The 16,748-nt window shown below is 50.4% G+C and overlaps 1 protein-coding gene across 12 annotated transcripts in view; it reads right to left on the minus strand.

Moving 5' to 3' along the window:
* AGAP1 (ArfGAP with GTPase domain, ankyrin repeat and PH domain 1) overlaps positions 1–16,748 on the minus strand; it is a 616,003-nt gene that overhangs the window by 396,791 nt on the left and 202,464 nt on the right. For 7 of the 12 annotated variants that reach the window (XM_032277596.1, XM_032277593.1, XM_032277591.1 and 4 more), the window contains exons 2-4: positions 15,308–15,366; positions 6,685–6,772; positions 5,935–5,946 (exon numbers count right to left, since the gene is read on the minus strand). In XM_032277596.1, the coding sequence (XP_032133487.1) occupies positions 5,935–5,946; positions 6,685–6,772; positions 15,308–15,366 (159 nt within the window). The remainder of the gene's footprint in view (positions 1–5,934; positions 5,947–6,684; positions 6,773–15,307; positions 15,367–16,748) is intronic. The other 5 variants (XM_032277597.1, XM_032277595.1, XM_032277594.1 and 2 more) reach the window with 1 other exon arrangement.

Consider the following 16,748-nt stretch of genomic DNA (forward strand, 5'->3'; position numbering starts at 1 on the left):
CGTGGGGGTAGCTGCTGCCCATGTGCAGCCCGAGCTGGGAAGATGGAAGAACCTGGAGATGGGGCTGGAGGGTCACCCCTCTGGGAGGGAGGCAGGGCTGGCACCACCTTTCCCAGGCATCCCCATTACCAGCCTCCTGGCCAGGAGGAGTCTGCTGGCTGTTAGCCTAGGCATATTCAGGGCTGCCTCAGCCTCCGAGCTACCTTTCTGCCTAAAATTTTGAGTTGGTTAAGAATCCATCAAAAACTCCAGATTCCATCAGTGAAGGAAGGAACACCTGCTGAATTAAGCCCACGAAGACCCAGGAAGGACAGGGCCAGTGCTCCCACGTCATCCCTGGCCAAGGCCCTTCCCACGTCATGCCTGGCTAAGGCCCTTCCCTGCACGCCCCTCTGTGTGGCAGCAGCAGGCTAGGACACCACTGACCCTCACAGGCAGTGGGTGGGCCTCGGCAGCAAGCAGGCCCCAGCCCTCCTTTTACCACTTTCAAATGGATGTGGGTTCCTTTCAGATCTGGGTTGAAAGCCGGCTTTCAGACAGCACACCTTCCTCTGGGTACTTTCAGTGCCATATAACAGCCTGGAGTTGGTCTGTGAACATATTAAGTGTGTCTCTACCAAACAACCAGAAAAGCCCCCACTCAATCCAAATACAGCTTAGTCTCATCTTGGGATGCTTGTGGGGCCACCTTTCTGCCCTACCCAGGGGTGCCCCAATCTCAACATGGTGCTGGTTTTCAGCTTTTCTGGTCCTCAGGTCTTTCTGGTACACGGGTTGCCCTGCACAGCTCAGGAGGGCCCATGACCCAGGTGCCCAGGATGCCAGGGGTGGCACAGACAGACATCCGAGAAACGGGTCTCAGAGCAACGACTCAGTTATGCGACCTGGAAAGATCTCAGGAGGACGCCACACTCTCCCCACCTGCAGGGGACGAAGTGTCTCGGGGCAGGTCCACATTTCCTATCAAATTTCCACAGAATACTGGGCGTCTGGCTTTGTCTCCTTTTTCTTTTTTGAAGGGAGAGTTAAAAGCTGAGTGGCATCACATGGGTCTGTGTTGGGGGAGGCAGGTGCACACTGAATATTAAGCACATAAACACGCGACGGGGGAAGTCACGTTACACACCCAAAGCGTCACTCATGATTCTAATTAACAGCCATTAATAGAGCTCAAATGACAAATGAGTAATTTTCATCTGATTCTCTTTACAGGAAGTGAATGGCAGCTGTGAAATTGTCCTCAGAGGTGTGAAGGTCACTGCCAGCCAATGAGTCCTTGTGAGGTTCTAGACCACCAGCAGACATTGCCGAAGCAACGCTGGCAGGAACAGTGATCAGTACCAGGTGACAGGGCAACTCCCACTGTTCTGCGTGCAGTGTCTGTCTAAACCAAGCCTCTCTAACCCACCACCCAGGACAGCTTTGAATGTCACCCAACACAAATTCACAAACTTTCTTAATACACTAAGAGTGTATGTGTGTGTGTGTGTGTGTGTGTGTGTGTCTGTGTGTGATTTTTTTAAGTTCATCAGCTATCATTAGTGTTAGTGTATTTTATGTGTGGCCCAAGACAATTCGTCTTCTTCCAAGGTAGCCCAGGGAAGACGAAAGATTGAACACCTCTGGAGAACATCGCAGGCATGTAACACACACACACTGCTGCAGGTTGAGCTGTGTCCCCTTAGGACCTGTGATGTGACCCCACGTGGACAGAGGGTCTTTGCAGATGGGATCAAGTAAAGATGACGTCATGCTGGAGGAGGGTGGGCCCTAAAGCCAATGCCTAGTGTCCTTCCAAGAAAAGTTTGGACACAGTCTCAGATAACCAGGAAAACGCTGTGACAACAGAGGCAGAGGTTGGAGTTAGGAGTCTACGAGCCAAGAAATGCCAGGGATCACTGGCAACCACCAGAACCTCTCCCCTAAAGACAGGAAGGCCCTCACCACCTCACCCCTCCCAGCAATCTACGCATGCCAGCCACAGGTGAGGATCAGGACAAAGGCTATTCAGGCACAAATTAAACCAGAACAGCTGTGCACAGACATTCAGCAGACTCAACCTCAAAGCCTGCAGAAGGGGCCAACCCCGTCAACACCTAGATTTCGGACTTCTGAGAACTGTGAGAATACACTTCGGCTTTAAGCCACAGTTCATGGTACTTTGTTACCACAACCCTAGGACTGAGGTGCACATATACACATTACACACCTAGGTGTGCACACACACCATTAAGGAATCTGTCTATACAAGAGGTTTATTCTGACTGCTCCCTACAGAGTTACCCACTTTTGCATTGTTAATTCACCAATTGAAAAAAACACTATTTACATCCTGCCCTCATTTGAACTGCATCTTTACTGCATCTTGTGAGTTGGATCTCTTCCCTACAAAAATAAAGTACCAACCAAAATGCATCATACAGTTAAAAAACAGCAGATGTTACCCTCTGGGATGGAGCTAAAATGCATCTGATGTATCTGCTGAAAAGCAGGCTCAGATCTGGAGATGGCTCTGCACTAGAAATGTTTCTACCAAGAGAGCTCTCCCATGAAGACAGGAAGGCCCTCACCACCTCACCCCTCCGAGCAATCTCCATATCCCAGCCACGGGTCAGGATCAGGATAAAGGATATTCACAAACTAGTTTAATCAGAAGAGCAACTGCACGACATGGAACAGATTCAGCCTCAAGGCGTGCAAAGCCCACACCTTGATTTCAGGCCTCTGAGAAGTGTGAGAATACATTTCTGTTTTATGCCACACTGGGTACATATACATCTATTACACACCTAGGTGTGCACACACACGTGCATGTGTGCACACACAGAAGGAATCTATCTGTACAAGAGGTTTACTCTGACTGCTTTCATGAAATCAACCACAAGCTCCCTATGGAGTTACCCACTTTTGCACTGTTAATTCACTAACTGAAAAACAATGTTTACATCCTTCCCTCATTTGAACTGCATCTTTAATATCATCTAAATCTTGGCTGGGTGTGGTGGCTCATGTCTGTAATCCCAGCACTTTGGGAGGCTGAGGCGGTGGGATCACTTAAGGTCAGGAGTTTGAGACCAGCCTGGCCAACGTGGTAAAACCGTCTCTACTAAAAACACAAAAATCAGCCAGGAGTGGTGGCGGTCGCCTGTAGTCCCAGCTACTGAGGAGGCTGAGGCAGGAAAATCACTTGAACCCAGGACGCGAAGGTTGTAGTGAGCTGAGATTGCGCCATTGCACTCTACAGCCTGAGTGACAGAGCTGTGACCAAAAAAAAAAAAAAAAAATCTAAATCTTGTGAGCTGGCTCTCTTTACCACAATAATAAAATATCAACCAAAATGCATCACACAATTAAAAGACAGCAGATGTTACCCTCTGGGATGGAGCTAAAATGCATCTGATGTATCTGCTGAAAAGCAAGCTCAGATCTGGAGACGGCTCTGCCCCAGAAATGTTTCTACCAAGAGGGCTCTCCCCTGAAGACAGAAAGGCCCTCACCACCTCACCCCCTCCCCACCCTCCCCACCTCACCCCTCCCAGCAATCTCCATATCCCAGCCACATGTCAGTGAGGATAAAGGATATTCATGCACTAGTTTAATCAGAACAGGGTACAGACACCAAGAAGCACAGGGAGAATCCAAGGAGCTATCTGGACAGGCAGATCCACAGCAAACTGTCTTTCACTCGAAGCGGCTGCCCCGCTGATCCTTCTAGCAGCTGTAAGAGGAAAGGTGGGCCGACGAGAAGGTAACAGTGACACCAAGAAATGGGAAGGACACGGAGCTCACTCAAAATCCACTCCCTCAGCTGGGCGCCAGCCATTCCCATCGGCTGCGGCCTCGCCTTTGTGTGGTTATGAACCAACCACAGGTGAGGCTGAGCTATCACCAGCTGGTCAACCTCCAGCACTCCCCGAGGACCACACAGCCCTTTGCTATTCTCCACACACCCAGGCGATGACACAGTAAATTATATCCCAAACCCACTACACTCTATACCTAAAGCTTTTCAATTAAGCAAGCATGGGTAACTGATCAACACGGACTCGCTGGACAAAAACTGAAATCACTTTCCAGGTGCAGGCTCCCTTAGCATGAGAAGGAATTTCAGGATGGCAAGGCCGCGGTATGAAAGAAATCACGGCTTCTCATTCGTTTTCTTTCCCAAACAGCAAGTATGGCTCCCTTCGTCACAAGTTACAGTACAAGTCATGGCTCCCCCCACCCCCCTGCCACTGTCAGGAGGCACAAGGGTCACGTGAACAGGGAGTGAAAGTCCGTTCCCTGGTCTCGTTAAAAGAGGCAAAGACAGTGGCCACCTGTGTGATTATACATGGGAAAGGTGGCCCAGCCATGAGAAATGTGAATTCGGCAGGGCTAAGAGGCTTCCAGGCGTAAGGCAGCGCCTGTATTCATAATTCTTTCAGCACCAGGGGCCCTAGACGCACGCCCACTGGGGTGCACCTGGGTGTCTGCTGCTGTCAGCTCCTCACACTCCCACAGAACAATCCCTGGGACCTCGAGTCAAAAGGTGAGAGGCCAGACGCCTCAGGAGAGCTGCAGCAGGGCATGAGTAAAGATCAGGGATCATGATCTTTTCCCTGACCCAGGAAGCCTTGGGCATGGGGCCCACGCGGATGATAAGCCATTTTCACTTTGCAGATGAAGAATGGGATGTACTCACCCATGCTCCTACCCTTTAAAAAAATGTATTTTTAAAAACCATACACAATACTATGAAATTTCAGTGGAGTAAAATGTATTACTTGAAAAACCAAAGAAGCAGGGGTGTTAGTGATCAGTTTAGGTCATCCCATGGGGGCATTCCTTCCTTTTGATGTATAAACATTCAAGAGAAATGCCTTGGTGTTAGTGAAAATATAAGGGTCAATTACGCATTGCAAAGATGTCACAGTTGGGCCCAAACATGATGGAACACACTGTAAATGCCCAAAAGGAAAACGGCAAAAAGCCACAAAAATGACCAAATAGCAATATAACAGAAAGGCCACCATGAGTCGTGGTCCTTGTTCTTACTGCAGAGACCTGGGGCCTCCAGCACCGCCCCGCCAGACACCCAGACCCCAGGGCCAGAGACAGTCAGAACAACAGCAACAAAACCAGTGCCCGACCCATGGAACTTCCTGTGATCCCAGGTTGAAATCCACAGACTTGCAGGGGCCTCAAGGCAGCTTTACTTGGAAAAGGTGATTATTTCACTTGCAGGTGAATTAACCTCTGTATAACCTCTACAACAGCTAGCCCCGAGAGGTAAGTGGAAAACCCAAGGGAGCTCCCCTAAAAGATTCCCTAGGTGTCATCAGCTGGCTGTGGCTAAAATTCACACTCGGACACAAAGGAGCAAATAAAAGTCATCACAACCCAGGGACAGTGCCCAGGAAAGGAGCTGGAAAGACGGGGGACGAAATGCTGCCTGTTCTCGTTTCTCCAAATCTTGCCATTTTCTAGCATCTGTCTGTATTTATCAGTGGACAGGCAAGCTTTCTCTTACTGATCCCCCACATACGAGCCTTCATTTATTTTCACCTCTCACCTTCCTACATCACCATTTCAGTACGAAAGGTCTCTTCCTGATGCCTGAGGTGTTTATGACCGGTTGCAGAATTCTGCAGAACACTGGCAGAGCCCCAGGCCACTTCCATACGTTTCTGAATGGTACCACAGTATTCAGGACAAGAGTTAAAGGCTAGGACAGGTGTTACAGGAAACAGGTGAAGCTACTTGGAACTACTGCTAAAAAGACAACTAAGGGACAAAACAGGGTGGAATGTTCAACTCAGAAAAAAGATCAAATGAAACAAAATAGGATGGCACACAGAACAAGGAGGGACGGGGACGCTACAGTACAGAGTGGTGCCTGTCCTCTCTCTCCAAAACAAGACAAGCGCTGCCATGAAGAAAATGAATAGTTACCTGCATCCATATCTGCAAAGAATGGAACAGCCAGTAAGAAAAAGAAGGAACCAGAAATTCAGTGTCTCAGAGTTGGATTTAACAAGGTTACACGGAGAGAAAATTTAATTTAGAAAACTGCTTGTCAACTACACCTTCATTAAGGGACACGGGGGCTAAAGGCTTTCCTCCCATTACCATCATCGTATTTAAGGCAAAAAATAAAATATGGACATGTTAACTGAAGAAGTAAATGCCTAATGGCAAAAAAAAAAAAAATCTTACTCTCATGCAAAATGATTATTAAATGTTTATAATACAATATAAGGGGGGAAACATACTCAAACATATGGTGGTGGTAATCTGAACGTCTTATGCAGAAAGGCTCTACCTATGACTAAGTAATATTACATACAAATAATGCATAAATTCAATATCCAGATCACAGACATGTCCAGTCAATATTTAAAGGAGTAACAATGGATAAAAAGGACACTAGATTTAAAAGGACATTTGAAAGGACAGGACAATTAGGCAATAAATTCAATGGCATTTCATAGGTCTGCTGTGCTATTCCAAATACCAAAGTGAATATAATGGCTCTGCTAAAAATACTACTGAGGAAACCACATACTTAAGGATTTTTACTGCCTGGTATGTTTTATTGCTTTCTTGACCTGTGATACATCAAAGTCACGTTTGGAATATGCTAAAGAAATTTTTTTTAAAAACTACATTCTTAAGCTTGCAACTGCCTGCCAAGCAGCATACCTTCCGGAGACTCCTCCTGGACATACGTGCCCGTCAGGTACCGGTGCACCAGGGCCGACTTGCCGCTGGCCAAGTTACCCACAATTCCCTGAAACAGAAACCGACATCCGTTAAGCATAATCCAATTGCTTTATTTGGCATTTTGCAGACACAAAGAGGCTAAAATAGACAGGCGGCCTAAACACAAACACCACCAGGCACTGGCTGGATGGCCAAAACCGAGCTTGTTCAGTGCTCCTATTGGAGTAGAAGGGAGTCCGGCGCCCTTAATTAACATCTCACGTTCTCATCTGCCTCTGCAGCTGCAATGGCATCCGCAGTGCTGGCAGAAACACTAGTTGGGCATTCTTCCAGAAAACAAGCGCATGGCTTACATCAGGGCTGTGTTGTTTGAGTCAGCCCGCTGGCATCTACTGCGCACCCTCCGGAGACTGGGAAAAGTGGCACGTGAGGTGGCACCCAAGGGCAGTGCTGAGTGACGTGGGGGGAGTGGGAGGACCAGTGCACGGTAGTGTCTCCAGGGAGGAGTCCGGGGTAGATCTGAGGGCAGGACAGCAGGAGCAGAAAAGAGCAGTCTGGGGGAGACCTGGGGGTGGAGGAGCAAGGCAGTGGCTGGCCACACAGGCGAGGAGAGCACACACCTGCCTCCCAGACATAAGACCCACCACGGCATCTCCGAGAAAAAGGGGACGGTGCTGAGGCTGCTGGGAGAGACGGCAAAGGTGCTCGCTTGTGCTGGATTAGAAGGCGACCCTCAGGAGTGAGGGTGACATGACGGCCTCTGTCCTAGCGGTAACCTGGTGGCAAGGCTGACCCTCCAGGGGCTTCTTCAGAGGAAGCCTCCAAGTGGTGAACACACCTGGCCTCCAAGCGGGCCAGTCCCGCAGGGAGCTTCCCCTTCCCCGTGCTTGGGAGCTGCATACCACCCCCCCACCCCACAGTCTTCTCTAGGAAGCTGCTCATCAAAAATATCCTGCATTTTCATCTTTTCCTCCCCCACTAGAACATCGCTAGTGATCAAATTTAAGCATGATCAAATTGATTCCTTAAAAGACCTAAAACATCACAAGGGACCCACCCCTGGCCACAGGTGCCCATTAAGGCCATCTGCCATTACCCGAGCTGAGACTCAGCCCCGCCTGCTCTTGGTTCCACTTGCTGTTTTTGAGATTGGGTCTCACTCTGTCACCCAGGCTGGAGTGCAGTGGGGCAATCTCAGCTCACTGCAACCTCTGCCTCCTGGGTTCAAGCGATTCTCCTGCCTCAGCCTCCCAAGTAGCTGGGATTACAGGTATATGCCACCACACCCAGCTAATTTTGTATTTTTAGTAGAGATGGGGTTTCTCCATGTTGGTCAGGCTGGTCTTAGCCTCCCAAAGTGCTGGGATTACAGGCGTGAACCACTGCACCTGGCCAGTTCCCCTTCCTGACCTCCCTCCTGCCTCCACTCAAATTATCTGAGGCTCTGGCCAGTAGGTCACCCATGACTTCCATTTCAAAGCCACTAGCCTTTCTCACTCATCATAGGCAGCTGCTGCTAAGACACTCTTCCAACTCCAATGCCGGCTTCCGCCTCTACCAACCTCCCAGCTCTGTGGGCTCTGCCTCCATCCTCCGGGACACACTGAGGCTCTCCAGGGCTCCACCCCACACCTCTAGCTGATCCTCCAACTCTAATGTCCCCACATGTGCCTGTCCACATCCAACCTTCTCTGAGTGAGTTGTGACTCCATTTAACAGGAGACACCCTGTAGACTCTGGAATTGTAGCTCACTGACGGAGGTTGGATGTGGGGAAAAAGCTGCCTATTCCAAAACCACATTCCCTGGCCACTGCCCACTCCAGCTCCAGGCACCCCTACTCAGCTCCCATCAGAACTAGGCCAGGGCTTTACGTATATATCCGTACACCACCCATGCGGAACTTGCGCCTTGACAGGTCCATACCTCGTCTCTCCCTTCCAGGCTGCTCATCAGCTTCTGAGGCCACATGATACTCAGCCTCTCAAACCAGAGAGCTGGGGGCCATCCCTGGCTCCCAATGGCTGGAAGTCAGGGAGTCCCTCCCTCCTGGCACACGACTGCCACCTCAGTGTGGACTCTTCGGTGTGCCCGGATTGAGGAGGCAGCCTCCAGGGCCTCGCCCTGCCTGCAAGCACCTGCTTTCACCCCGAGAACACCCGAGAGATTCTTGAAAACTGACCATGAGAAAATGGCACTCCTTCATTTCACAAGTCCTGGGAGACTCCTGATGCCTGGAGGCCACACTCCAAACGTTTTCGGAACAAACCATCTCCCTCCGAATCCTCACACACAACTTTGCTGTCAGCCAACGGGCCCAGCAGGTCTGTGAACTTGCCACAAGAACACTTCACTGCTCCTGCCACCTGAGCACCCACCTCTCTTACCTCACAAGGGCTTCACTTTCACTTGGGAAGGCTTCCCTGCTTCCCCTCCCCAACCCCCATAGGGCTCTGGTGATGCCCTGGTGATGCCCTGGGCTCCACCTCCCACTACACTTAGGACCCTGAAGGCCAAGACTCTGTCTCCGGATACAAGCAGACACCAGTTCCCAATCTGTACACTTGTCACAGTTCCTGGCCCCAGCAGGGGCCTGGTAATAAAGGATGGGTGGGTGGATAGATGGATGGCAAGGAAGAAGGATGGGAAGAAGGAAGGAGAGATGGAAAGTGGAAAAAAAGAGGAGAGGAGAAGGAAGGAGAGACAGGAAGGAGGAGGGAAAACTGGTTAAGTGGATGATGAAGCCAACAGCTATTAAGAACAAACATAGAAGAGAACAAATTTGACGTGAGTGTGTGGAAGGGAAGTTCTCAGTGATTTACAGGCGAGGTAGTGGTCTGCTGCCTGAGTGAGGGCTCATGGATCCAAACATTCTCCTTCACCCAGTCCTGGCTGCTCCCACTCTCCACTCATTAGCCAGAGTGGCCTTTCTAAAAAACCCATACCCCGGGCAGGGCACAGTGGCTCACACTTGTAATCCCAGCACTTTGGGAGGCCGAGATGGGCAGATCACGAGGTCAGGAGTTTGAGACCAGCCTGACCAACATGGTGAAACCCCATCTCTACTAAAAATAAAAAAATTAGCTGGTTGTGGTGGTGCACGCCTGTTAATACCAGCTACTCAGGAGGCTGAGGCAGAAGAATCGCTTGAACCCGGGAGGCAGAGGTTGCAGTGAGCCAAGATCACGCCACTGCACTCCAAGATCGCACCCTGCACCCCCAAAAAAGAAAAACCTCCAAGATCGCATCCCCTCCCCCCCCCAAAAAAAAAAAAACTATACCCGATCCTGTCCTCTCACACCCCAGCAACAGCCCTCCCGCCTCTCGCCTTCCCTCTCCCTGCTTAGCCTTCTAGTCAATCAGCTACTAAGCCACATCCCAACAGGCCTTGCGGTCTCCAGGCAACTAAAGCTTTCCACATCAATCATTCCCCAAAATCTACTCTATCAGTTCAGATGCCACCTCCTCTGAGAAGCCTTCGGCTGTGGTAGAATGTTCACGCTTCCCCCTCCTACCCCCACCCTTCCAGCCAAACTCGTATGTTAAAATCTAACCCCCAGCTGGGCACAATGGCTCACGCCTGTAATCCCCGCACTTTGGGAGGCCAAGGCAGGAGGATCACCTGAGGTGAGGAGTTTGAGACCAGCCTGGCCAAGATGGTGAAACCCCATCTTTACTGTAAAAAAAAAAAAAAAAAAAATTAGCTGGGCATGGTGGCACATGCCTGTAATCCCAGCTACTCAGGAGGCTGAGACAGGAGAATCACTTAAATCTGGGAGGCGGAGGTTACAATGAGCTGTGATCACACCACTGCACTCCAGCCTGGGTGACAGAGCAAGACTCTGTCTTAAAAAATAAAAACAAAATAAATAAAAATTTTAAAAATAGAAACCTGACCCCCAAGGTGATTGTATTACGAGGTGAGATAGTCACAGGTGCAGATTAGCACCCTTACAGAAGAGGCCTGGCAAAGACGTCTCACCTCTTCCTCCACATGAGGGCATAGCAAGAAGACGCCGCCTACAAAACAGCAAGCAGGTCCTCACACACCAAATCTGCAGGTGCCTTGATCTTGGGCTTCCCAGCCTCCAGGACTGTGAGCAATACATTCCTGTTGTTTATAAGCTGCTCTGTTTATGATATTTTGTTACAGCAGCCCGAAGGGACGAAGACATCTTCCTAATGCCACAGCCTCAACTGGGTGCCTCTCCTCAAAGCTCCCTTAGGCGTCTGCCCCAAGGATTTCTTTCAATGGGAACACATTATTTTGCAAACATCAGTATGCTGATCTTGCTCCTTCCGATGCTGACAATTCCTCAAGGGCAGGCACACTGTCTTACACTTGTCTTGTTCTCTGAATCCCTGCCTTACGCGGGCCAGTAAAAGAATGAATGAGTGACGGAGTAACTCCAATGCTGGTGAGTATGAATGAGATGCTTATTACTAAGGCTCAGAGCCAGGCTCAAAGCCAGGCTGTGTGGACAGATTCTAAATAAAGCTGTTTCCCCCCCCAGTTCGACGTACATCTTTTTTACCCTGGCCCTCTATAATCTGAGAATTTCTACCTACTAATTAATCTTTTGCTCAAGGGCACCTGCTGTTCGTCAGCTTCATGCTGAGAAAATCCAAAACAGTATGCCACAGAATTAAATTTTTAATTAAAATCAGAGTTTCTCCTTCCCAAGGAAGAAAATGCTCGAAAACCAAACATCGTATGTGCCTTCTCTGCATAGCAACGTAACTGCCTTCTTCCACCTAACAAGATGGGCGCAGATTAAGCTCACCCCTTAGGGGAACAAAGGCAATCAATCTTGGGGTGGAGTGGGAAGGAGTTTTGTTTGGCTGAACAGCCATCTCACAGACTGCCTTATATTCACACATGATGGCATTATCTTAATTTGAAATGCTGGTTGAAATTAACAGCTGATGGTGAAAGGAAAATAAAAGGAGGGGTAAAAATGCCCTTTCCCACCGTTGCGGCACGCCACCTGTGAAGCTTTCTGAGCGGCTGCTGGAAGTAAACCAAGATGGAGGAAATCAATCCAGAGCGAGCCAAAAAGCCACGTGTGGAGGAATCGGGTGTCTTGAAAATTACAGAATTACGTACTTAAGGCAGGAAGAGGTCGCCGCTGTCAACCCGGCAGGGTCTGTGCAGGGCCATGAAGTGTGTCGGAGCCCCGTGCTCGGTCCTTCATATTACAAGGCCAAAGGGAACAAGTGTCTTTCTAAACTGATTCTCGCATCCCGCACTTCACCACTTACCTGCTAACCCTGAGATTTGCTGAAAAGGAAATCAAGACTTTTGGTAAAAATCCCAGTTGGAGTTCAATGAACACACACTAATAGGATGTGAGGGGCTGGGGACTGAGGTCCTCCTGCACAGGCAAGATGTCCAGGGCGTATCTGCCTTCTTCCCCGCCGACAGAGGCATCATGCCTTTGCTGCTGGGCACACATCTGTAGCCAGCAGCGGCTGGATCCTCTGCAGCACCAAAAGCAACCAGTCACGGATGACCTGACCACAGCGCAACTTCAGAAAACATAAGGCTGGGCGCGGTGGCTCACGCCTGTCCTCCCAGCACTTTGGGAGCCCAAGGTAGGCAGATGACTCGAAGTCAGGGGTTTGAGACCAGCCTGGCCAACATGGTAAAATCTCATCTCTACTAAAAATACAAAAATTGGCCAGATGTGGTGGTGGGCGCCTGGCATCCCAGCTATTCGGGAGGCTGATGCACGAGAACCACTTGAACTGGGAGGCAGGGGTCGCAGTGAGCCAACATGGTGCCGTTGCACTCCAGCCTGGGCAATAGAGTGAGACACTGCCACAGGCGAGAACAGAGAAGAGAAGGCAAGGCATGGTACTACCATTCTTGAGAAGAAAGCAAACATTGAATTTTTTTCTCTGATGGATTCCAAAAGATTTATAGCAAAATGTTACATAAAGAGCCTATTGGAGGCTTGCCATGACATCATGTCACTGCCGCGTTTGCGAGGCAGGGGCTGGGTTCCTGAGGCGCTGACCTAAAGGGCCACCTGTCCTGGGGGGAGCTGCGCTAGGAGGAAAACAATCGCAGCCCTGTGGGCACTTGAAGGCTGCCTTGGGGAACAAAGCAGCACTTTCTTCAGACCCCGAGCACTCCTCAGCACACAGGGGGTCTTGGGAGGTGCCAATGAGGACTGGCTCCGCTGATGCCACCATAGGAGGGCACTTGGGCTACAGCAGAGCTGGTGGGCCTGCCAGGGTCTCGTCCATCCACACTCAGGCCAGGGCTGGGAACTTTCTGAGAACTGTAGAATCAACAGCACGGAAGTCCACTGCATCAGCAAACTGAAGCAAGTCCGTTTCAGAACGACACTAAATGCAATGGTCTCAAGTGCAGTCTCCTCCACCTCCGGGCAGATATTCAAGAAAATCACATGCTTTCAAAATACCAGCAGAGCGTAAGTTTTTGGTAGTAAGCATCCTTGATGGTGGGCTGGTATGATCACGTGGGCCCTCTCTGAACCTGCAACACCTTGAACTGGCAAATCAGGTGGTTCCATACTTGACGGTTAGTTCATCTGTAATGCTGGCACTAGGGTGGCCACTGGCCCTGTGTGGCTATTTCAATTTAAATGAACTAGAATCAGACTTAAATGCAGCTCCTTGATGGCGCTGGCCACATTTCAATCACTCAACAACCACACAGGGCCAGCTGCGACCACACTGGGCAGTGCAGACACACATTTCTACTGTCGAGAAAGTTCTATCAGGCAGTGAGGTGGTGGAAGCACCAATTCCAGGTTCGAACCTCAGCTCCACCACTTACTCACTGCAGCTCCTTGGGCAGGTTCTTCACTTCTCTGAGCCTCAGTTTCCTCATCTGTGAAATGGGGATAACCATACCTACCCCTCCCCATGGGGCAGTTGTCAGGATTAAGCAATTTTGTACAGCACTTAGAACACGACCCGCGCAGAGCCAGCGCTGTATAGACGCCATCGCTGCCAGTAAAGCACCATGCCTGCTGCTCCATGCCCATCACAGAACCCGAATGGCAGCGACTGTCTTAACAGGGAGTCACTGAAACTGGGGGATTGTTCTGAAAATCTCCTGGTAACAGCATTGCCAAGCCTGTGCCATTCATGCAGCGCCTATTTCCTGGATGGCTTCTCTCGGCTTAAGACACCCCGCTGGTGCCGCGGTGACAAAGCACACAAAAGGCAGCAAGAGGCGGCTGTTTCCTGGCTGGTGCTAGGAACCCCAGGCTTCCAAGACAGGAACTGGGGCTGAGAAGGTTTGTCTCCCATGAGCAGGCACTGCAGAGACAGCCCAGACACCTTCAGGGAGGGACAGGGCGGGGGACAGACACTGGGAAGGAGAAGGGCCCAGTCGATGACACCCCACGGTCACAGTGGGGATGGGTGTGTCAGACGCCAACAAGAGAGAGGGCACAGTGACCACAGGGCCTTCCCATCTCAGGGCACCTCCCACGCGCTGTACTTCATTCCCTAAGGTTAAAAACGCAGATTCTTCCTGGTGACAAAGGTCACGTATGCTCTCTTCAAAGCCCTAGAAGGTCTCTGTTGCTTTATCTCCTCATCTCAGGCACGAGAGACCGAAAGGGTCCTGTCCCCTGGCCCTTGTCCTGTCCTCCAAGCACCCAGTGAGTTTGGGTCAGTGGGGAGGAGTCCACGGGCTGCAGGGGGTCTGGTGCCGTCCATAGAAATGCAGAGAACAGACACACTCGGCAGGCCCGGCCTGAAGTCTACAGAACAGCAGGAGTTCACCTGCCTTCCTTTCACAGTCAGAGTGAGATTAGAACGTAGACACACACACACGCATACGGAAATCAGACATATATACACATACATACATACATACATAAACATACACGCATACACACAAATGCCACATATATCACGACAAAGAACGATTGTTTCAAAGTTAGAGTTACCCCTTCCTTCCATCCTATGGTGGGTGGTTCCAAGAGGGGAGCAGCTGGAAAGGGCGGCTGCAATGGACCACTTTTTACGTACGCCAATTTTAAGCTTTAGATAATTTCACAGAAAGGGCAAAGTTCGTAACAGAAGACAAAACTGTTAATTTCATGCCAACACTTGCTCACAGAGTAGATAAGTCACATTTAAAAAATGATGAATACCAAAGCGTGGTGACTCATTATAGAAACCTTCCATGACACCCAGCAAAGGACAAATAAACCCACAGGTGTGGGGGTGGGGAGAGAAACTGACCGACCACCAGGTCTCACACACACACACACACACACACGCACACGCACACGCACACGCACACACACACACACTCTGTAAAAGGGGGGATGACGGTGGCCTCTGCCCTGCAGAGGCGATGCCGCCCTGGCTGGGTGGCTGTCATGGCTGTTTCAGGTTCACTCAGGACTCTAGTTCCCAGCTATCAACTACACCTGGCCCTTCCCAGGAACACACCCAGCGTCACACTCCCACTCTGGGCCCCAGGAGATGACCAGTTGCCTGGGAATGCAGGCTCAGCTCAGGTGTGCGCAGTCACATCTGCCTCTTGTAGAGCCCCCCCACTTCCCACAGGTGACAAATGACAGCTGCCAGGGCCAGAAGGAACCACTCACCACTTTGAGCTCCGGGACAGATCGACTCAGCGTCCATTCCTGGCTGTTCACAAAGGCATCTGCAAAACAGGAGGACACACGGTCAGACACCACAACTTGCGTAAGGGCCAAGTCAAAATCCCTCCAATGGGCCATTTTCACATCCGAGGGTCACGAAGATAAGGTGGACCAGCCTCCCTGTGTCACTCCCACCCCAGAAAGATTGCAGTTTGTCCCACTTCGTGACCCTCAGCTAGAGGCCAGTTGGGTGTTCCAACTTCAAGCCTGTGGGTGGTAACACATGCTTTGTCTAGCGACTTCAAAAGCTACCGAAAATCTAACTTTCCGTTTTCCCCCTGCTTAAGCCACAGGCCTTCCTACGGTGGAGCGTGTATCTTCAGACCCTCCTGACTGTGCCAGTTCGCAAGCGTGGAGATACACGAGGACACGTCTAACTTTCTGGGAAGTGATTCTGTTAAAAGCAGTCGGTCAACTTTTGGTTGTCTACTGTAATAGTCACTTCCCTGAAATCCCACACACACAAAAAAACGCATGACGACTGAATTTTGAAGATCTAAACAGTCACAACCTAAGTTAACACTTTAGTGTTTATAAGTAACAGGTTAGAGCTCACAAGAAAGATCTGGTGCTAGAGTTTTGATCCTCACAAAGACATTAAACACTGAAGACCCAGCCAGGATGGTTTAGACTATGTCGGAAAGACGGGGGGCTGTCATGCTCCGTGGGGCTGCGTACAGAGCCCAGCCCTGTGCAGGGGCGCGTGCCCCCACCTGGCCATACGTGGTGCACCCATCCGATATAGATGACCCAAACAACCTGGCTTTACCTGCAAGCCAATTTTCCACTCCCCCACGCAGGCCATTTCTTATCATAATTGAGACCCCACAATACTAGTCATGATCTGTCCTGATGGCCTCACGGCAGCTCGGTCAACACAAGTGGAGTGGGCTGGACCAGAGAGAGGCAGTGCATCCCACTGATAGCGAAACAGCTCTTTCCAAGAGGGATTCACTTCCAATTTATTTTCCTCCCATGTTGAAACTTATGTGTAAGAAGTGACGTGATTCATAAGAAGCCAAAAAGTCAAGAAAAACCATCCCTTTCAAAGAGCCGTGTGCTGTGAGGACCACATGGACGTGGGGCTGGAAGACAAAGGCCTGACCCTGTGGATGCTCCACACGGGTGACAAAGGAAGGCAAGACTGGCATCTGAAGGAGGCAGGCAAGCCCTGGGGAGCACAACTACCAGGTCACGTGCTGGAGGAGCACATTCCACCAGGTCACAACGCTGGAAGAGCACATCCCACCAGGTCACACGCTGGAAGAGCACATCCCGCCAGGTCACACGCTGGAGAGCACATCCCGCCAGGTCACACGCTGGAGGAGCACGTCCCACCAGGTCACACGCTGGAAGAGCACGTCCCACCAGGTCACACGCTGGA

This window comes from Sapajus apella, unplaced genomic scaffold (assembly GCF_009761245.1).
Source record: "Sapajus apella isolate SASKATOON/1434 unplaced genomic scaffold, GSC_monkey_1.0 scaffold10, whole genome shotgun sequence".
Classification (NCBI taxonomy): domain Eukaryota; kingdom Metazoa; phylum Chordata; class Mammalia; order Primates; family Cebidae; genus Sapajus; species Sapajus apella.